Below are 23148 nucleotides of genomic sequence, written 5' to 3'. Positions count from 1 at the left end.
TGTTGTAGAGTTCTGTGTGGACTGATAAGAGAAATGAGGGTAGGCCCCTGTATTGCTTTTCTCCATCCATAAGGCACCAGGAGGGCATATGTGTGTGGTGTAGGCTGCAAGAAACAAACATCCTGGCTACTGGGCAGAAGGAAATGTGTTGGGAGGACGGGAGGGGCAGAGAGTCCACTGAAACCAGATCCGAGGGAGGCTGCCGAGAGCCCCACAGCAGGCATCTGAGGCAGGTGTTCTGATCAGATGGTGCTGCTCGGGATCTTGTCATGGATGGTCTTCACCTACACCCATGTTCTTTCCTCTCTGGTTCAAGGTTCTAAGCCCCAAGAGGGAACATCAGATTGGCTGAGCCTGTTCCTCAGCTAGGGTGATAGAGGGAAGGGGCGGGAGGGGAGAAGGAGGAAGAGCAGCAGCAGGAGGAGGAGGAGGAGGGGGAGTTGGGTTTCCTGAGCCTCTGAAAAGGGAGGAACTTCTGCCTCCACCAAGACTATGCATGGAGGAGGAAACCCCAAAGATGTTGATGCTATTAGGAAGGGGTTTGGGTGGAAACTTGATTGACATTCTGCACAGCCTGAGCCAATGGCTGCCTGCAGAATCTCAGGAAGTATGTCATGGTGGCAGACACTTAGTTGTGATCAACCTGGCTAGACAGGTGGGTGGAGAGAGGGCCAGAGCTCTGGACAGCACAGCAGTCTCTTCCCCTCTCAGTAATTAAAAGGCTCACTTGCTGAATTTGAAGTGAAAACCCATCCATTTTGGTCAGCTCTAGTCTTTCTATAATTAGTCCCCAAACTATATTCTTTAATGAATATAAGGACTAAGGCTAATAAGAGCAAATAACGGGGGTACCTCACACTTTAGAATGCTGGCTCTTCTAGGGTTCACCCTAACCTTAACCAAGGGGGCTGGCGGCAGTGAGAAGCATCACTGCAAACAGAAACAAAGATGGGGAGAAAGCCTTACACATATACAGAGCCAAGGAGCAGAAAGGGGCCTTGTCCACGCAATTCAATCCCTTAGTCCTAACACAACCTGCCAAAAATTGTGGAGACTGAGTTGACAAAGGACAACATCATTCAGCCCTGAGAGGCAGAAGGAGCTAAACCTCCCACAATGGAAAGGGTGGTCACAGACAAGGGTGAGCTGCTTCTAGGTAGACAAATTGGGTGTATGTCACCCATGTCTAAGATCAGTGATGACGGGACCTTTCTTTGCATCAGGGGGCCGTCAAGGAGAACTTCACTCTAGAAAGCACTGATCCTCCGTCACCTAAGAGCCCTCCAGAGAATATACTCTGGCTGGGACTTGCTTAGAAATGCTGGTTCCCTAGAAGCAAACACACCCTTCCATGTAAGTAGCACCTCTGTACACACATGTTCAGGATTCTATGAACTCGAGAAGGGAGACAGACTCAATGGCAACCTACGGCTGACGTTTCATCCACTGTCTGACATGCTGCCGCCATCCTGGAGCAGGCAAGTCTAGATGTTCAGGACTTGCCTAAGGACACAATATATGTACCTAGGAGAAAAGCCAAGGAGGAGGGAAAGGGAAGCTGGAGTCTTGGAACCCACTGGAATGGAGTCCTACATGCATTCTAGTTACGGTAACTATTTGTTCAGCTTCTCCGAGGATAGTCTCAGTTTACACCTGCTTTCCTGGTGTATTAAAAGTGTGTGTGTCTCTCTTTTTTTTCTTAAATGTGTCCTAGTTTGGGTGACAAATTATATGGTCACTGGGATTCTAAAGGATTTTTTTTTTTCCAGTAGAATTACCAGGACTTTGGGCTAAGGCCTGATACATAAGCAAACCCCCACTATAGTAGTAGACATGGTCATGGAGGAAACAGTCCTAAGTTAGGGTAGGTATCCTCCTTGCTCTTCATTGGCTCCTCTAGGCCATCCCCTCCTCCACCCCGTCAGCTTTGCTTGGTAGTACCAGACTCTATCACCTGCCACTCTACCTTGTCACCCTTTCCTCTCTCAACCTCTCCCCTCATTTCAGGAAGATTTTAGTTTCTGGCTCACCATCCTTCTCTCCAGTGCAACTGATCCTACCGTGATGATTTCATCTAGTCCCAGGGCTTTAAATACCATCTCAACCCCAGACCTCCTTCCTTAAAATGCTGGACTTGTGTACTCAACCATTTGCCAACACCTCTACTGGGATTACTAACAGGAATCTAAGACTTAATCTGCTGCCACCTGAGCTTCTGCTCACCCCCCGCCCCCCCACCTCTCAGAACCAGTTCCTCTCAGTTTTCCGGAATATCTCAATAAAAGGCAACTCCATTTTCCAGTTACTCAGGGCAAAAAAACGAGGACTCACCTTGACTCCTCTATTCTTTCCCACCCAATATTTCATTTGTCAGAAAATCCTGCCTATGACTACCTTCAAAGTGCTGCTATGACTACCTTCAAAGTGTACCCAGAATTTAACCACTTCTCCCTACCTCCATGGCTGACACCTTGGTTCAACTCACCCTCACCTTTCCCCCACAATATTATAATATCCTTTTAATTAGTCTCTGTGCTTCCATGTTTCCTTTCTATAGTTTACTCTCAAGCCAGCAACTAGAGGGATTCTGCTTAAAATATAAGTTAGATCATGTCACTTTTATGCTCAAAACCCTGTGACCGCATGAAAGCCGAATTCCTCATTATGACTTTGGAAATTCTAGATGATCTGGCCCACGTCCCCCCCTCACTAGTTCGGATCCAGTCCTACTGGCCTTCAGATCCGGCATACTCCTACTTCGGGGCAATTGTCCTAGCTATTCCCGTGGTGTGGAATATACCTGCCTCATTTTCTTCCTTCTTCCTTCTCAGTAAGGCCATTCCTGACCAACATATTAAAATTTTAATCACCACCTCCATCCCCACCACAAATTCTATCCTGCTTTTCTGATTTTTCTTCTTAGCCCTTACCGTTAACACACCGTATATGTTACTTACATATCTTGTTTATTGTCTGTCTGTCCCAGTAGAATATAAGCTCCAGTGGGCAGAGATTTTGTGTATTTTGTTCACTGGTGTTTCTCCAGTGCCTAGAAAGGTGCCTGATACATAGTTTGTGCCCATTAAATATTTGTTGAATGAATGAACTAAAGCATCAGTTAAAGACACAGTTTGCCAATGGAGATTTTGTAACTTTCTAACAAATTCCAAGAACTTTCCATTGAAGGAAATGACTTCTCCTCCAACCTTCTGTTATGTGAAGAAATCATTTTATATAAACCTAGATCTAAGGAAACCCAGAGTTTCCCCATACTCTTCCGAGAAAGGGTCTCCCGCCTCACCAGCCAACCTTATTGAAAAAAATCTACGCCTTAGAAAGTGTAGCCTTTACGGAACCGAAACCTTCTAAGTTGCATCCACTGTGTTCACTGCCCCCTCAGGAAACAGATTTCCTATCTACACAGCCTGTTATGGTCCCTCTGACCCTTGCCTTCTACAGCTTAACCCTAGTTTCTCTATCAGTTTCTCCTGCGGCATACTTTTCTATCTCCTCACCATCCTTGTTGCCTTCCTCCGGACACCGGGCCCCACCTACATGAAGGTCCCCCAAACTGGACATATGACTCCAGGTGGGACCCCCAGAGAGTACAATGGGTTATCACTTTGCTCAGAGGTATGTCATAAAGCCAGCATTTGGTGTGTGGTGATGGCCTCACTGCCTTGTGACACGCTGTGCCCGGCCTGGCGTGGCGTGGAGGGAGGATGAGCCAAGGGCGGTGCTGGGACCCAGCGCATCTGTCACGGTCCGAGCAGCCAAAGCAGAAGTGTCAGGTGTGCCGGAGAATGGAAAAGGTTGGGAAGACCGTGAGGGCCTCAGACCTCTCGGGTAACCCGCCTGTGGCCTGGGGTGTGGCTGGACAGGTGGTGGACTGAGTCACAGAAACTTGCCTACTGGCCTAGTGTCCGAGGAAGTTTCCCGAGATGCTCTGAGGGTCTTCTGATGGTTGCAGGTTCCCATTGTTTGATTAGATGTGAGTATCAAGGGGTGGGATGTGGATAGGATTTGGGGGGTTTATACAGTAGAAAACCTGAAATCCCGTTCTGGAGCTTAACTATGTATAGTGCTTTCCTCATCTGGAAAATACTATCTACCTTATGAGAAGGACTCTTGGGCACAGGCAATGAGGTAAACGTTGAGAAAGTGCTTGTAAAATGTGAAGAGCTATAAAAAAGATAACTTGTTACTATTAAAGAAAATAAAGTGTTAGGGGGTTACTAGAGCTACTTCTTGGCCCACACTCTGAAGGAGCACTGAGTCCTTCATTGATGCAACCCACAGATGACTCCTGGGCTTGGTGACCCGACCTCTGTTGCCTGAGAACAGAAGGGACACACCTGAAAATGGGGATGACATAGTTGTTGGGGAAGATGCCGACCCTGCCAGTGACCAAGGAGACGCCCCTGAGCCAGCCATCCGGGTACTTGCCCAGGACCCTGATGCCTTCTCCCTTCTGCAGGTCAAGCTCGTCCGGGCCATGGGCTGAGTAGGAGTGCAGGGCTACAAACCTGGGGAGACAGGGAACTGGTGAAGAAGGCGAGCGTGCCTGGTAGAGGGACATGGAACCAGGAGAGGGCAAAGGGAAACGGAACCTCAGGGACCCCATCCCCTGCATCAGCGATAACAAACTTCTTCTTCGGGATGGAAGTGTGATAGGGAAGCAGCCATGGAGGGGCCCACATCCCTGCCCTCCCTGACTCTCGTGTCCTCCACAGAGGGCCACACGGCTGGGAATCACTAAGCTAGGCTACCGAAGCATTTTGACTATGGGGAGGCCGGCCTAAGAAAGAGACAGGAGTTGGTGACCAGCAATTAGTGGCAGAGCCGGGTCTCAAACCTAGAAGTGACAGCTCTGCTCAGGGTGCTTTTTCATACCGCTCAGAATTACCACCCAAGAAAATGATTGTAGCCACAAATTAAGGGAAAGGAGAGGGCACAAGCCTCTCTGATCCACTCCCTCTCCTAAGAGTGAGAACACGCTTGACCCCCAGGAATGGCCCAAGGAGCTAGCTTAATATAGGCAGGGACATGGATGGGCATTGGGAATTAGAAGGTAGGAGGTGGTTTTGTTTGTGAGCACACAGTGGAATCCTGGCTGCACGGCGGGCTGGAGGGGAAAGGGCTTAGGATAATGCAAGATGTCCCCGGGATAGAGCAGTGACTTTCACTCTACAGTCTGCACAGGAGCCAGGCAACTAAATAACACCTAGGTATGAGTTGGGAGGTGAAGACACTAGCGAGGCTGTGAAAGTGAGAACATCTGCCGAGTAAAAGCATTAAAAAGAAGCCACGTTGGCTTGCCAGATTCAGGTTAATAGAGTATGGTCTCAGGCTGGACATCAAGAATTCCTTCTGGACTCCAAGGGGTATGAGACACTGGAAGGTTTTATCAAAGGTGCTGGGGGGGTGTTCTCATCCTCAAGGCTGTCCCCCTCTAAGATGCTGTATTTTCCGCTGATCCTAAAGCAGTATCTAATTATGACCCAACATTCTGAATCTAAAGGAAGTCAGTAGAAATTGCTCACTCTCCAACCTCCCAGCAGTGTTTTCGTGTATACGCTTCTGGTATCTTTCTACTCTTATAAAATAATGAGCTAGGTAGATGAAGTTTGCCAGTGTGGGTTTTTCAGCATTATTTCCATTGAAGGATATGAAGGAAGGGGAGCTCTAGTCTCTCTGAATGGGCTGGTTTGGGAGTGGTGATGCTTGGCGGCACGGGGATGGCCAGGAGGACCCCTCCGGTGAAGGGCTGAGCTTGTTACTCACATGTTTGCTGGGAGGTGTTGCTGGGAGCCAGGCACACTGACGATGGCTGTGGAATGTCCCAGGGAGGCAGGTACAGGGTGGTAAGCGCTGACCTACATAGACAGAAAAGACAGTCAAGCAGAACCAGTGAATGCCACAAGCCAGGCCCACAGCAGAGCTGCTGCCGAAAGGCCTGACACAGCTGAAAACCACGAGCCATGCCCAGTGCCACCCAGCGTGCATCTTCGCTGTGGTTTGGGGCTGTGGGCAGAGCAGGGTGGGGCTAGACTGGTTTATGGCCTGCCGGGCTGGCCTGCCGGGGCTGCTTTCCAAAAGACTGCTTAGATATGGCAGAAGATGAAGACTCATCCAATTTCCCGCCAATGGGGCATTGCCAGGCTCCTTGATCTCCCCCCCGCCCACTTCTTCCCACCCCCTCCCAGTACACTCAGCCGCTCTACGGAAACCTACTCTCAGAAGACATGATGGTTGCTAATGAGGACAGAACTCTGGCCAGGCACTTTTAAGTGCTTTCCAAGTACCAGCTATTTTAATCCTTACTAAAGGTACTATTATCATCCCTAATTTTGGATGAGAAAGTCAGGGAAAGATCACCCAATTAGTAAGAAATCAAATTTTACTCCAAGGTAATCTAGGTCCTGAGCCCACACTCTTACTAGTGCACACACAGACACACCAGTTTATCCAGTGACTTACGGAAGGTGAATCTGAATAGAGTTCACTTTGCCAGGATGAAAGAGGGAGCGACAGTGCTAGACACACCCAGAAACTACCCTCTTGGCACCCTGCCTGTGTGACCTATGTCCTTGCTTGCTTCCTTCTTGGCACTTCTCACAGAGGTAACTGCCCCTGCTACCAGACTGTAAGTTCCACGAGGGCAGGGACTCGATCTTGTTCATCCTGGTCTTTTCTATGTGTTCAGTATGTACTTGTAGTTAAAGTACAACTAAATGAATAAGAAGGTATTCCTACTCAGTAGACCAAAGACTGATGTAATCTCAACCATCTCTATGTCACCCAGAGTAAATACGTTCAGTCTACCTTTGGTTAGCCCCCCTGAGGGTAACTATAGTATGTGTGCCTTTTTGGGACCATGCTTTTCAGGTACAACTCTTGTTTGTTTATGTGTGTTTGGGCAAGAAGGAAAGCATTATTGAGTGCACATGTCTCTGGTTCTGCATGGATGTTTGTTCACAACCCATGACAATTGTACTCACTTGTGCGACAGCACTAGTCTGTTGTGTGTCTGACTGTGTTCACACATGTGAGTCTGAGGGTGGATATGCATGTGCACTGTGTGTGCCTATACCTGTGATTGTAAATGTCTGTATGAGAGTCTATGTGTATGTGCATGAGCTCCAGAGGTATGCAGCAGTATGCATGACTTGGTAGTTTTATGTGTATCCTTTGTTGACGATTGTCTAAATATATGTGTGCTATGTATGTATGTTTGACAGTTTGAGGATACGGTTATAGGATGAGAAAAACATTTCAGTCAGATAAGAACAAGGGTTGGAGAGAACATTTCATATAGTTGTTGGTGGGAAGGAATGTAATACAGTGTTACTCCTTTGGAAAACAGTCTGGTGGTTCCTCAAATGATTAAACAGAATTAGCATTAGACCAAGCAAGTCCATGCCTAGTACATACCCAGGAGACATGAAACTGTACCACATAAAAACTTATACATTGATGTTTAGAGCAGCATCGCTCACAATAGCCAAAAGGTGGAAATGACCCAAATGTCCATCGATCAATGAATGGATGTGGTGTATGCACGATGGGATATTATTCAGCCATAAAAGGAATGAAGTATCGATACACATTAGAACATGGATAAATCGCAAAAGCTTTATGCTAAGGGAAAAAATCCAGATACCAAAGATCACATTATATAATTCTACTTACATAAAATATCTAGCATAGACAAAATCTATAGAGACAGAGAGTAGATGAGGGGGTGGTAGTTAATGAGTACACAGTTGCTTCTGGAGGTGACGAACTGTTGTAGAGTTGTGGTAATGGTTGTACATATCCATGAATATATTAAAAAACACTAAATTGTGCACTTTAAAATGGCTGAATTGTATGGCAGGTGAAGTATATCTAAGTAAACTCTTTAAAAAATTCCATAGTTACTCCTATCCAGCGCTAATACTGCGTAAAGTGCTCTGAGCTTTGCAATCAAATACTGTCACACCAGTTCTCTTAAACAGAGAAGACAAGTTGCCAGCTTTGGGCTAGGCTGCTCCTTCCCTGTGACAAGGCAAGATAAATCCCTGCTGGGCCTGGGAGATGTGCCAAGGGAGAGCCTTGTTATGCGAACAATTAATCTTGTGTTCTTGGAGATGGCTGGACCACTGATTAATAAGCAGGATGCACTTCACTTCACACCCATGACTTTCAAGTGTTGTGTTTGAGTAAAAAGCCCTTCTATCTGTAAACATGATTAATCATTTAGGGAGGAGGAAGATGCCAGAATGCAAAGCCATCCCTCCATGACTTTTTACTTCCCTAAGTCTTCATCCGGGGGGTGGGGAGGCTCTTCCTTTTTGGAACTCTAAACCTAGGCAGGACTGTGATCAGCGGGCTTGTGATGGAATGCTTTCTGATATGGAATGGGAACTGAGGCCAGATTCTCAGGTTTTGAGGTGTCCTGGCGGAGAAGGGAGAGCATGTGAGGACAAGGAGGAAAGAGGCAAAGAAGAAAGGAGGGAAGGGGAGATCATGGACAACTCTGGGGGCAGGGGTGTGTTTCTCAAGAACTGGGACAGGGACCCAGTGGGAGAAAGAAGTAGAGCCAGAAGGCTAGAGAAGGAAGGAAGAAAGAAAAGGCAGATGAAAAAATATCAGAAAAACTCTTACCACCCATTAAGGCAGCAAACAACTCAATCTAAAAATGTATAAAGACGCCACAAAAGAAGATATATGGAGTAGCCAAGTAGGACTTGAAAAGATGCTCAACATCAGCAATTATGAGGAAAATGTGAGGTAAAACTACCATGAGATACCACTATACACCTATGAGAATGTCTAGAATTTAAAAGACTGACTATGGGATGCCTGGGTGGCTCAGTTGGTTAAGCGGCTGAGCCTTTGGCTCAGGTCATGATCCCAGCGTCCTGGGATGGAGTCCCACATCGGGCTCCTTGCTCGGCAGGGAGCCTGCTTCTCCCTCTGCCTCTGCCTGCCATTCTGTCTGCCTGTGCTCTCTCTCTCTCTCTCCCTGACAAATAAATAAATAAAATCTTTAAAAAAATAAATAAATAAAAAGACTGACTATACCAAGTGTTGGTGAGAATGTGGAGCAGCTTTAACTCATATACTGCTGGTGGGAATGTAAAATGGCGCCACCGCATTGGAAAACAAGTTGGCCATTTGTTATAAAGTTAAATATACACTTATCATACTACTCACAAGTAGTTATCAAAGTAAAATGAAAACACATGTCTGTACAAAGATTTGTACTTAAATGTGCTCAGTGACTTTATTCATTTTAGCCCCAGACTGGAAACAACCCAATGCCAATCAACTGGTAAAAGAACGAACTGTGTTACAATCACAATGGAATATTCCTGGGCCACGCATGCAATGGCGTGGGTAAATCTTAATATCATCTTAAGGAAAAGAAGCAGGACACATAAGACTACATATGACATTCTTAAGAATGCCCAAATTATAGTCACAAAAAATGGAGCGCTGCCAGAGGTCAGAGGTGAGGGGAGAGGACTGACTGCAAAGGGAAACGAGAGAACTTCCTGGGGTGATCAAACTGTGTTGTGTTTTGATTTTTGTAATCATCACATGCCTTTATACCTTTGCCAAAAGTCACTGAACTGTATCCTTAAAATAGTTGAACTTTATTGTATGTGACTATAGCTTGATAAAGCTGATAAAACACAAGACAAATATTATCTAGTTGGCAGGAAAATTCAAGCAGCCTGAGCTTGATCCAGCCTAGCCCTGGGGCTGGTCAGAGGAGGGGACAGGGGTGCTCAGCTTATTGATGAACAGCTAGCAAGTGACCCTCATGGCAGAGGGCCACCTGAATAGGAGAGAAATCAAGAATGGAAACCTAGGGATCAGACACAATCTCAATAAGGTCCAAAGAAAAATGAATGAATGAATGAATGAACGAACAAACAAACGAATGAACAAATGAAGTGACAGGAAAAGACAGCAACATAAAAACGGAGAAGAGAGAAACTGGCTAGGAAGGAGGACAGAGAGAATAAAACAGAAATGAAGGTCCCACCAGGTAAATCGTGACAACCAGGCAGATGACCAGCTTCTGAGGTGGCAAGTGTGTCCCTGTCACAAGACTGAGTGACCGGGCCGCTGTGGGGTGGTTGCCTGGGGTCAGTTGTGACCTCAGGTCCCCAAGCCACAGGGGACCTGAGGCCGGACGTGAGGTCTTCCAGCAACTGGGGCTTCCTGACATAGCGTTTGTGGGCTTGAGCAGGGTCAGACAGAGGGTGCATATCTGAGGGTGGGGTGGATATTTCTGCTACAATCTAAAAACATTTTTTTCCTTTTTTTGAAGGAAATGATTCATTTAGAAGAAGCCTTTATCAGTAGCAGAAGAATGCATAGCTGTGTGTTTCTGGGCTTTTCTGGGTCTTGAGGTGTTACATGAGGGAGGAAGCAGGCACGGAGTCCGGCACAGAGCTCCTGCAACATACTGTGGGCCCAGTGTCTGTACCAGCGGCCACACGAGGTACGCAGAACGTGGCTCAGGAGTCTGGAGCGCAGGTCTAGCTTAGTATTCAGGCGTGTGCTTCTAGCATTTGCCAGGGTTTGTGATTGGGGCAAGTGACACAATTCTGTGGGTCATCCATGTTCTCATCTGTAAAATGGGAGCAACAATGGCAGCTGTCTCAGAGTTGTTATGAGGATTAACAAAAGTAATCCATATAAATTATTGAGCACAGTGTAAGAGCTCAACAAATGCCACTTATTTCAATCAGGAAGGAGATTAGCTGCTGTGGGGGTGGGGATCGGATGGGTGGAGCATTGATCTCCTTTTATGCGACAGCTCTGCAGGTTTGAACTGAAAGCAGGACCCAGGCATGTGGTGGGGGGATGGGAAGAAGCAACCAGAAGAATTTCTGGAGAAGAATGTCCCCAACTCTCCAAAATGTCTGTTTGCTGTCTTCCTCCAGCCCACGCTGCGGTGCTCAGCTATTTCCTGTAGGGCTCATGCCTTTCGGTAACTTAGGGGGCATGGGGTGACTGTCTTCCTCAAGAGCAGGAACTACTCTGGAGCCCGTTGTATCCTGCATCTCTGTATGCCTAGGAGCTACCAAGGGCTTCAAACCCATGGAATTCACTCAGGGTTAGGAGAAGGCTGCATTTTAGAGACAAAATTAGGTATTATATGACAGTGTCTGTACCCACCACGATGGATAATCTGGAGTTGACTATCCAACTTTATAAAGTTGAAAAACTCATTCTCTTGTATAGATTAAAAGAGTCTTAAGAGCTGCATTCAGCAATTGCAATGTGTGGACCCTATTTGGTCCTAGCACTGAGGTTAATGCAACAAACAAGGCAGAAAAATCCATAATTCTATGAGCATGAGGTGTGCTGGGGTCGGGTAGGGTTAAAGGAGGTCTGGGTGCTGCCAGGAGAACCCTGCTTTGAGCTCCAAGAGGTATCTCACTCTCATGCTGTGAAATTCCAGTGCTAACTTCTACACCATCCTCATGGTCATTCTCCCATGACGGGAGAATGACCAATGAGGAAACGGAGATAAGAAGTTTACATGATTCTGTGGTCAGATCGGTGGTCAGATGGACATTGGAAGCAAGAACCCCAGAGTTAGAGCCCTTTCTGTAGGACACCAATGTTAACACTTTTTTTTTTTTTTAAAGATTTATTTATGTAGTTGAGAGAGAGAGAGAGAGAGACAGATAGACCATGAGAGGGAGGGAGAGAAAATCTCAAGCAGACTCTGTACTGAGTGTGGAGCCCAAGGTGGGGCTTGCTCTCATGACCCTGAGATCATGACCTGAGCTGAAACCAAGAGTCGGACACTTCACCAACTGCGCCACTCAGGCGCCCCAACACTTACCATTTCTGTATTTCAATATGGCTAAAGGTGTCCTATACAGGTGGTAGGAAAAAACCATCCTGCCATAATCAGCGTTCTGTTTATATGCTCACAGATAGGTTACGTTCATGATGACTACCATCCGGTCCAGTGCCGCATGTAATATGGAACAGATCTGAAGGCTGGCAGAATAGTGTTATTTTTTATTTTTCCTCTTCCTTCTCTGGCAGAACCAAGGTCCCAACAGAATCAGGGCCCCTTCTGCCAGACTGCTCTTCCTTTCCATCTCAGTCTTTGTCAGAGCCAGCTCAGCCTGATGAGCAAGGAGTGGGCTCCCAGTGCTGGTTATTTGTCCTGTGAGTAAAAACACTGTCTGAAAAAGAGAACTCATTTATGACTTGGCAGCAGGTCCCTTTAGGTGTACCTCAAAACAAAACAAAACAAAACAAAACAAAAAAAACAACAAACCCAACTTCTCAAGTACAAATAGGTCAGCAAAGTACCCGTGAAGACTACTGAGTTTATGTCTCCTAGGTAGTCATCAAAGCCTCGAATATTCCCTGTGATCTGGCTCCTGCTTCACCTTCCTACGTTCCCCCTCACTTCCTCACCTCCTTCAGCCTTGGGTCTTTTCTCAGCTCTCTGAGCAGGTCACACTCACTTTCTGCCTCCCCTGATCTTTGCAGACCCCCCAGCCTCAATCTCTGCTCTGCTATTTTCCTTTGTTAGGGAAATTTTAAATGATAAATATATTCTGCATACAAAGAAGTATATATAATTTTATGTATCACTGAAAGACTAATAAAACTAACACCTGTATACAGACCATCCAGCATAAGAGACAATAAAAATAGAAACTGAATACTGTACTGAGAGGCCTCCTGCATATTCCTCCATAATCAGATCCCTGTCCCCCGCCCCCCATAATTACAGTGCTGAAATGGGTGTTCATCATTCCAGGGCTTTTCGACGTCATTTTACCACTGCAGAGTACATCCCTAAACAACATGTTGTTTGAATTTGCCTGTTTTTGAACATGGTATGAATGGGATTCACGCTGAGCATATTCTGAGAGTTGCACCTTTGGCTCAATACTACGTGTTTTTCACTGCCCGTGCGTATTTCACTGTATGTGTATACCAGCATTTAGCCATCCTATCATTTATGTGTCATTTGGGTGATTTTCAGTTTGCAGCTGTTATGAACGAAGTTGTTATGAACAATCTTGTATATTTCCCTTGTGCCCCACCCCCCGCGCAAGAGCTCCTCCACGATACAAACCGACAAGTAGAATTGATGGGCCATAGGGCATGAGCCTGCTCAGTTTTATTAGGTAATAACAAATTGTTTCCCAGTGTGGCTGTAACAATTTACACTTCCACCAGCAGCTAATGGCAATTCCTGTTACCCCATAATCTCGCCAGCATGTGGTAATGCCCAGCTTTTTAATACCTGCCTATGGTGGGTGTGAAATGGTACCTCATTGTGGTTTCAAATTAATTTCTCCAAGTACTAATGAGCTTGAGTTTCTTTTCAGATTTGTATGGGCCATTCTTGAGTCTTGTATGAAATGCCTGTTCATGCTCTTTGTCTATTTTTTCTCCTCAGGTTATTTATCATTTTCTTAAGTTATGGAGTTCTAATATTTTGGACATGAATCCTTTGTAACTTGTATGTTTACAGTGTTTTAGGGTAAACCGAAGTTCTTATTTTTAACATAGTCAAATTTGTAACATATTCCCTTGTGGATTATACTTTTAAAAAATCTGGAATATGAGTTTTTAATCCCAAGGTCATAAAGATGTACTTCTCTATAATCTTCTAAAAGTTTTATAGTTTTGCCTTTCATATTTAAGTCTTTAATCCACCTGGAATTGATTTTTGACAAGGGAGAAATCCAATTTCATCTTTTTCCACATGGATACCCAATTAGCCCAATGCCATAGTTCATCCTTCCCTTCTCATCTGCAAAGCCTGCTCTGCCATAAATCAAGTCTCCATGCTATGTCTATTTCTGGGCGCTCCGGTATGTTCCATTGGTTTAATAGAATGCCTCTGCTAAATTCATGCCACCTTAATAACTATACCTTTGAAATAAAATTTGATATCTGATAGGGTAGGTCCTCATCTCATCCAAATTCCATCTTCTTCTCTATAAATATCTTGGCTATTGTCTTTTCTTCCATTACAATTTTAGAATCACCTTTTGAGTTCCAAACAAATAATGTACTGGGATTTGAATTTATAAAATCAGAGGGGAATTGTGTTTAAGATTATTGAATCTTCCTATTCAAGAGCATATTCATTTATTTTAGGTGTAATATCTTTCATTAAAGTATTACAAATTGTTTCCAAAATGGGCTTGCATGTCTTTTGTTGGATTTATTCCTAGACATCTAAAAAATTTAGTTGCTTCTGTAAATGGTATTTTTTTTTTTTTAAATAAAGAGTCTATTTACTTATTTGAGAGAGAGATAGGGAGAGGGAGGAGCGGAGGGAGAGTTCGGACAAGTGGACTCCTCACTGAGCATGGAGCCTGACAAATGGCTTAGTCCCACCACGGTGAGATCATGACCAGAGCAGATCAAGAGTTAGATGCTTAACCGACTGAGCCACCCAAGCACCCCTATAAATGGTATCTTTTTAAGAAAATATTTTCTATTTGTTTTCTTTTTAGAGTACAGATGTAATTAACTTTCTTGTATTGATTTGTTACCAGGACTGTTGCTAAAGTCCTATTTATTCCTGATATATTTTTTTCAGATTCTTCTGACTTTTCTATTTAGACAATAATATCATCCATAATGACAGTTACATTTCTTCCTTTCAAATATTAATGTTTTACTTCTTTCTCTTGCCTTACTATACTGGACAGGTACTCTGGGAGGGACAGTGTTGAGCAGAAACATACTAAGCATTCATTCTGTTCTTTTTCCTAAGCTTAAGGAGAATGCCTTTAACACTGAACCATTAGGTATGATGTTTGTTATAGATTTTTATAAATTCCATTTAACCTCTTAAGAAAGTTCCCTTTTATTCCTAGTTTGCTAAAAATTTTTTTTTAAAAAGATTTTATTTATTTATTTGACAGAGATCACAAGTAGGCAGAGAGAGAGGGGAAGCAGTCTCCCCGCAGAGCAGAGAACCCTATGTGGGGCTCAATCCCAGGACCCTGGGATCATGGCCCAAGCTGAAGGCAGAGGCTTAACCCGCTGAGCCACCCAGGAGCCCTCTAGTTTGCTAAAATTAAAAAAATATATATGTATAGTGAATGGATATAGAATTTTTTCAAACTTTTTTTTCTATAGGTATAGAGAAAGGTCACATGGTTTTTCTCCTTTAATCTGTTAATGTGATAAATCACATTAATTAATTTTGGAAGGTTAGTCTTGGGAAAAACCTATATTAATCATGATGTATCCTATTTTCATATGTTCCTGGGTTTGGTTTGCTCATATGCATCTATGTTTAAGAGTGAGGTTCAGTTCAGATTTTCCTTTCTTACATTGTTTTCTGGTTTTGATATTAAGGATATCTTAGCTCATGAAATGAGTTGGGGGATGTCTTCTTCTCTTCCTTTCTTGGAAGAGTTTGCAAAGGGTGAAAGAATTCACCTATAAACCTGTCAGGATCTGGGTTTTCTTTGTGGGAAGATTTTTTTATTTATGAGAGAGAGAGAGAGAGAGTGCGCACAAGGATGGAGGGACAGGTAGGGAGACAGAGAGAGAGAGAACCTTAAGTAGACTCAATGCTGAGCATGGAGCCCAACGTGGGGCTGGATCTCAGCACCCTGAGATCATGACCTGAGCTGAAACTAAGATTCAGATGCTTAACCAACTGGGCCACCCCAGTGCCCCTCTTTGTGGGAAGATTTTAAATTTTTTAAGTGGTTATAATATTACTGTAAAGGGTTGCCAACAGCTGTTTATCAGATGTAAAGTGTTTTCATTAATCCTGTTTGCTGAAGACACATTCCTGATTAATTTATTTACTTGATTGCTTCTGTTGGGGAGAAATGGTGATGCTTGGAATATCTGCATAGACACTTGGAAATCCCAGCCAATATGGATGCCATAATGTCAGTTCAAGCCCTTAGTCTCCAGAGTCCGACTCCCTTAGTTTGGAAGAGCTGTATGAGACAGTTACTGGATTTCTGTAACTCCATGAGACTCTATGCAGCCACGGCTAACAGGATGAACTTGCGGGCTGTTTGAAGGGAGTTTGAATTTTGGCATTGTGACCTATTGGCTGTGTGAAGCTTAGATTTAATTCATCTGAGTCATAGTTTCCTTATCTCTAAAAGGGGGCAGCAGTCATGGCTACCTCCTAAAATTCTTATGAGAATTCAATCAAAACATGCATGCAAAGTACTTCGCACAATGTCTGGTACCCAGTAAACCCTACAGTCGTAACTATGATGAGATGGGAGACATACAGGACAGATTTATGACAAGAGGATGGCGAAAAGCCATTCTCTGGGGACTGGATTTAAGAAGGAGATATTCATTCTCCAGGATACAAGGGGCCCCCCCGCAATAGTGCAGATTCATTTTGAGGAACACTCAGTAATGGGAGACTGACCATGTGTGTGGGACGGTAACTCAGGAGTCTCTTTCCTGACACTGGATTGTGCTAATCTCATGCATCCTAAGGCTTCTAGAGAAGGGTAATGTCTAGTACTCTCTGTAGCTGTGCTCTGCATTGGCTTCTTGGGACAAAGATGAAAATGCAACTGTGCCTCAAACTACAGACAAAAATCCTCTTCTTTAACCTGGATCCCTTGGTTGGGCACAGTAACCTGGCCCCATCACTCCCCCTTCATTTTCTTCCTCATGCTTTCCTGAGCCTAGCAGCCTGCTGCCTTGTAGGCAAGTTTTATTTATTTATTAATTAATTTATTTTTAAAGATTCTACTTATTTATTTGAGAGAGACAGTGACAGAGATAGCAGAGAGGGAGAGAGCACAAGGGGAAGCAGAGGGAGAAGCAGGCTCCTCCTGAGCAGAGAGCCTGATGTGGGGCTCGAACCTAGGATCCTGAGATCATGACCCAAGCTGAAGGTAGATGCTTAACCCACTGAGCCACCCAGGTGCCCCGCAGGCAGGTTTTCATACCAAAGCAGAATCTGATGGGGTACATACTATTAGGGCTTGCTTAAAGGCCAGGGTTTATCCAAACCTTAATTATAACCCTTGCCTTCTTTGTCATAACAGTCCACTTGGGAAGTAACTGCATGGCAATAATTATAATTAAATCCTCTCACTGGGCTTTATTAAGGGCCATAAAAATGTTAACAACTAAAGTTCCTCTTAAGTTTTCTGGCATTTATTCACAGAATATGCTTTGTTGTGCATCTACTAAAGCACCAAGTGCCAGGCTAGGACTTAAAGGCTTGGTGACCAAGGCCAGTGCTCACCACGATGATGTAGACTGTATGTGTAAGAAATATGTCTGTCCAGGGTGCCTGGGTGGCTCTGTGGGTTAAATCCTCTGCCTTCGGCTCAGGTCATGATCCCAGGGTCCTGGGATCGAGTCCCACATCGGGCTCTCTGCTCAGCAGGGAGCCTGCTTCCTCCTCTCTCTCTGCCTGCCTCTCTGCCTACTTGTGATCTCTATCTGATAAATAAATAAAATCTTAAAAAAAAAAAAAAAAAGCAATCTGTCCGTCCTATACCAGGGTCCTGCCCTCACATTTGCCAGACAAGAGCATCCCATAGGAGAGCAGTGTCAGAATATTTAGAAATTTAGAAATACCATACTCACTTCTCATAGACTGCACGAAGTTCTCAGAAAGTGTCTTTCTACAGTGAAGAGGGAAGGGTTCCTTCCTTCTTTCTGAGTTCCTTCCTGAGCTACGGAAAATAGACCCACAGAGAGAACTGGATGGGGAGAGCAGCAGACCAAAATCAGTCAGGAGGTAAAACAGCATAATTATGAGGGACTCGGGGTCTGCATTCAGATTTTCCCAGGTATATCTCCCCACTTTGTTACTGTTTCACAGAGTAAACCTGGGCAAGCTATCGAACCTGTGTGTTCCTGAATTCCTTCACCTGGTTTAGGTGAAGTCTGGTAGCTTTTTCTTTAAGGACTTGACAATTTTTATGGGTCTGACTTTGGGGGAGATTTCTGGAAGGCAACTTGAAGTAGGACTTTGAATCAATTATAAAAATCCCTTCTAAAGAATTTAGTGAGCCCAGAAATCATTGAATAACGTCAAATTCATTTGGCATCTGGTGAAAGTTCACTTCTTGCCATTTGTTTGTTGTCTTTTAACATTTTTTTAACTTTCTCAAAGGACATCACTGCAACCACGATGGACATTTTAATTTTCCTTTTTATTTTTAAAGATTTATTTATTTGAGAGACCGAGTGCTGGCTTATGAGTGGGGGGAGGGGCAGAAGAAGAGGGGGACAGAGAGAATCTTAAGCAGGCTTCCTGCTGAGCACAGAGCCAGACACAGGGCTCCATCTTATGATTCTGAGATCATGACCTGAGCTGAAATCAAGAGTCAGACGCTTAACCAACTGAGCCACCCAGACACCCCTCAGTGGCATTTTTAAAAAGAGAAAAAAGGTAATTGCTAACTGCTCTACCACATTATCAAAGCAGTTGTCTTTACTTACCTTAGGTTAAGTAAGTCCCCTCAATAAATGAAGGATTTATGATCTTAGAAAATGTAGGATCTGGAGCCCTCACAGACTGATAGCTTTTTCTGGTGGCAAGTCTGCCTTTCTCATCCACATGCTGTCAGAGGAGACACTTGAAAAAACACCCTGGGTGGAGGCTAAGTCCTCTAATGTGGTTGGTCATGTAACAATTTTTCCTTCTCATGGGATGGACAGGATATGGCCGCAGAATCCTTTCTAAAGACAGGCTCAGGGATGTGCAGTGAGCGAGAAGCACTTGTGACATTTCCCAAGCCAGTGCTTCAGGCCCCCTTCTGGAGAGCATGCTGGTTGTCTTTGTGATTCTCTAGAAACTGGGAGAAGCTTGTCCTCTCCTGTCTCAAATTAGATTTAAATGGTTTTGATTGGCTGCCACCACAGACCACCCTCCCTGCCCAGAAAGGCCAGCCTGTGGTACTCAAGAGGCTGAATGCCCTTCGAGCGAGCACTCTGCCGTCTTCTCCTGTCTTCTCCCTTCGAGGAGTGAACCACACACACCAGGGCCCCAGGCTGTTTGTACAACTGATGCATCTCTGCTTCCCGAGCAGGGCACTTGGCAGCAAACAGACAGTAAAGCCTTTCAGGTGTCATGATACCTGCTAAAGAGGGATGAAGACGCAGACTTGCTTTCGGGATGGCATCCCCAATTTTGGCCTGTCCTTAGAACAACTGTGAAAGTATTATTTGTAACCCCAGGCTTTAGAACAATACCTCAGCACTCCGTAAAGAAGGCTGGTGTCTAAACCCTCCGGGGAAGCTGTGAAGAGACTATCCTCCCAGTTCTCTCTTCCGTTGGGTGAAGAGTTTGCTAACACCAAACCATCAAGGTATATTTTTGGGAGAAGTTTTCCTTCTTGTTCTTGACCTTCCCTAGATGTTTCCTAACTCAGCCTCTTCTCCCAACAATGGTTTTCCACAAAGGGCGGGGGGGGGGGTCATTTCTCTCAAAAGAAGGCTCTGTGCCATGCCTGTGGACTTTGACTAGCAGGCCTCCATTCTGGAGAGCAAGAATTTGGGAATGTGTGGTGCCTTCCACTCCCAAGTGTTCTGAGTGTCCGATCCCTAGGTGAGGCAACGTGAGCATGAGGTCAAAAAGAAGGCGCAGTCCCTGCCCTTGTGGGGTGTATAATCTCATGGAGGTACAATGGGGAATACCCAACCAGATTTTGGAAATCACACAACCACAAGGGCTAGTCTTTAGAGAATGCTTGCTAGGGCCACCCATTCCTATGCCCTCTGTTATCTCATAACACACCAAAAGGCTAAATTCTATTATTATCATCACCATTCCCATTTTACAGATGAGAAAGTCAAGGGAAAAATGTTCAAAAGTAAGGGGCCAAGGCCACAGAGGCAGCTAGGAGGCTGAGCGGAGATTCTAACCTAAAAATCCTGATCTTGGGGGCACCTGCCTGGCTCAGTCAGAAGAGCATGTGACTCTCGATCTCAGGGTTTTGAGTTCAGGCCCCCATGTTGGGTGTAGAGATTAGTTATATAAATTAACTTAACAAAAATAAAATAAAATTAAAGTAAAAATCCTGACTTGAGAGCTGGCACTCTTAGAGCTCCCTTCAACATGCAAAGCAGTGTGCGTATTTTGGAGGTTGGACCAAGTGGCGCTGGTAGTAAAGGCAGGAGAGTTCTCAGGGTGCAGGAGTCAGCGAGCCTTGGAACCCTCAGACAAGCCCTCCTTAGCTCCCTGTACCTCATTTGCCAGGCTGAGCCAGGAAGGGTTTTTGTGTGGTTTCTGGGAACTCTGCAAAGACGTCTGCGAAGAGATTTCCCAGCCATGGAGGCTTCATGGCATACTTCTCTGACTTTCATGAGATGCAAGGCAGCAGGATGCCAGGCTGGGTTTCAGCTCTGAAGGAGAGGACTGATCACACCGGGACACTCACACATGAGGCTCAGATGGCCACTGGCCAAAACAATGATGTCACCACACCCAGTGTCACCCCATCACAGGCCAGATAAAATGGCTGTCCCTTATGTAATAATTACATTTTTTTTTTTTAAACACTGTGGCTTACTTGGGTTCATACTAACCATGTGACTCTTGAACAATCTGAAGGCCCCTCCCCTTGGCTTTATAACCGTAGTATGGGGGAGCTGGAAAGGACCATGAAGATAATCTCCTTTCATCACTGAGCCTTAGAGAGGGGAAATGGTGTGCCAGGCAGTGGGACAGTTAGTTCAGGCCCACCACTGGGAGAGGGGATTATGTCTCGGTAGCTGGTTCAAGTGGTCGGTTTACTTGTTTTCCACGCGGTGTTTCACTCTTTCCAACCAAGTGTGATTTCCATGTGCCTGTCTCTGTCCTCATGGAGCTTACCTTCTAGCGGGGGAACAGGTAAAGCAACAAAAACACAGGCAACAAAAAGCAAGAAAGCAGACAAGGTATGCACTACAGAGGAAACAGAGTAACTGTGGGGACCTGATTTAGATAGGCTGCTTTCGATTCCACATTTTCCTCCCTGGCTAGGATGACCTTGGGCACGAACTTCACCCCAAACCAACATGTTGCCCGTCCCTTGCACCCGGAATTGTGCCTCTGGGATAGGTCCTACTCGCCTGTAGCACGTGGAAGAGATGGGGCTGAGGATGCATCAGGGAAAGCGTGTTTTTTCCATATGTGGGAGGGAAGCCACAGTCTCAGACACATGGCTGTCTGGCTCCAAGCCCAAGGGTGCAGGTGTTTTTGTCCTTCTGACAGAAGCCCCAGACGCTCAAGCACGAAAGTGTGGGCACACCCTCAGCAAGGAAGGGCATCGATGAAGTTCAAAATCCCATGGCTGGCAGGGCGTAAGCCAGCATGTCAAAGTGCCGAGATCAGCAGAACGTGGCAGTGACGCCTTTATCCTCTCTATGTGGCGTTTGTAGAGACCCCGTAGCCGCACTCACTGGCTCACTCATAGATCCTTCCTTCCTACATTCACTTATATTCTTATTTCTTTGTTTAATCTCTCATTTTTAGAAGAATTCCCTCAGTCATACACTCATTTAGGTCTTCTTTCCTCCAGCCCCTCCAGCATTTAATCATTCATTAATTCAGACATTAATTTATTTGGTCTCTTGTTTACGTTTATTGACTCTTACGCACTGGCACACACACTTTTGCTGGGTTTCACTCGCTTCCTCTCTCACACATTCTACAAATATTTGCCAAACACATCGCATGTCAAGTTCAACTGGACTTAACCCGGGGGGGGGTTAGAGGGAACGAAGTACCCTGCCCTTATGGAGTAATTGGCCATAAGGCAGCTTTTAGGTAAGTTCCAGAACAAGGCGTGAAGTGACAGATGTGTGTCTAGAGGTACAGATCAGTTACTGTCGGGGTTCAGGTGGTGCCCTCTCGGGGACCCTTCTCCCTGCAGCACCAGAGACGACCAGATACACATGGTCTCACAAAGAACTTAAAGACCTCAGAAGCTGCTAGACCAGTGGGGATTTGCCTTTTAGTGAAGGAAAGTGGGAGCAGGGCTTTAGCCCAGGGGTCAGTAAACATTCTCTGGTGAAGGGTCAGATAGTAAATACTTAAGGCTTTGTGGGTCTCTGTCACAGTTGTCCAGTGCTGCCACAAAGTATAAAGAGCACAGCTGTGTGCCAACAACACTTCAGTTTGGGACACTGAAAATGGAATTTCGTAGAATTTTTACATGTCACGGAGCATAATCCTGTTGATTCCCCCCATTTAAAACTATAAATACTAGGGCATCTGTCTGGCTCCGTTGTTGGAGCGTTTGACTCTTATCTTGGGGTTGCGGGTTTGAGCCCCATGTTGGGTGTAGAGATTACTTAAAAAATAAAATCTTAACAAAAAAATAAAACTGTACATAGCATTCTTAGATTATGGGTTGTAGAAAACCAGGCTATGGGCTGCATTGGAACTGTGGGCTGTAGCTGGCCGATCTAATGAGTGGACAATGGCTGGGTGCCAGGTGGTGCAAATGGCTTGGAGTGGATAGTCCTTCTCCCCATGGCTGCCTTCTCTCCTTATGTAGAGCGATGAGAGCCCAGGAGGCATGTCACCCTGGGTAGAGAGAATGTGACTTTGAAAATAAAGGATAGGCATTCTCTGACCTTGTTAATGTCCCGCGCACTTGAAACAGACGCAGGAGAAGGACTGAAACAATGAGCTCTCTCCCTGACCCAGTATGTGCTAGTTCACATGTTTAGGGTTTGCCTCTCAGTCCTTGCCTCAGACTTGGCACGTAAGAGAGACTCAGGAAATCTTTGATGAATGAATGCCTGGCCAAGGGGCAGACATGCCATGCTTGTGAACAGGACCACGAAGGCAGTGAGCCTCCTGTAGTCGGTGCCAGCTCAGGTCAAGACAAAAGTCGTGGGGAAGGGCCTAAGAGCTCAGTTAGGGAGCCTGATTGGAGCCTAGCTGGTGGGAATGATTTGTTCAAGTTTTTGACACTGTACCCTGTGTCCCTGTGTCCTCAGGGCTGCCCCAAACTTAGCCATGAGAAAGCACATCTTCCCTAGCCGAGGTGTCTGGAAACAGACAAACCGGTGCTTGAAATATTCTTTGCATAAGTTAGCAGGTTTCATTATACATCTAGTTGTGCAATTTTCCACCAGGGCTTGTTTTGGAGTGGGAAGAAAGGATGAAGGATGGATATTGTATCTCCCAAAGTTTGT

At 45.2% G+C, this 23148-nt stretch overlaps 1 protein-coding gene across 7 annotated transcripts in view; it reads right to left on the bottom strand.

Moving 5' to 3' along the window:
- The window catches only part of SH3RF2 (SH3 domain containing ring finger 2), a 126177-nt gene that overhangs the window by 26879 nt on the left and 76150 nt on the right, over window positions 1-23148 (bottom strand). For 6 of the 7 annotated variants that reach the window (XM_059417833.1, XM_059417834.1, XM_059417835.1 and 3 more), the window contains exons 6-7: window positions 5785-5876; window positions 4356-4526 (exon numbers count right to left, since the gene is read on the bottom strand). In XM_059417833.1, the coding sequence (XP_059273816.1) occupies window positions 4356-4526; window positions 5785-5876 (263 nt within the window). The remainder of the gene's footprint in view (window positions 1-4355; window positions 4527-5784; window positions 5877-23148) is intronic. The other variant, XM_059417838.1, reaches the window with a different exon arrangement.

The sequence above is a fragment of the Mustela nigripes genome, chromosome 12 (genome assembly GCF_022355385.1).
Source record: "Mustela nigripes isolate SB6536 chromosome 12, MUSNIG.SB6536, whole genome shotgun sequence".
Lineage (NCBI taxonomy): Eukaryota > Metazoa > Chordata > Mammalia > Carnivora > Mustelidae > Mustela > Mustela nigripes.
The sequence above is the reverse complement of the archived record's forward strand: the minus strand, read 5'-3'. Positions and strand labels throughout refer to the sequence as shown.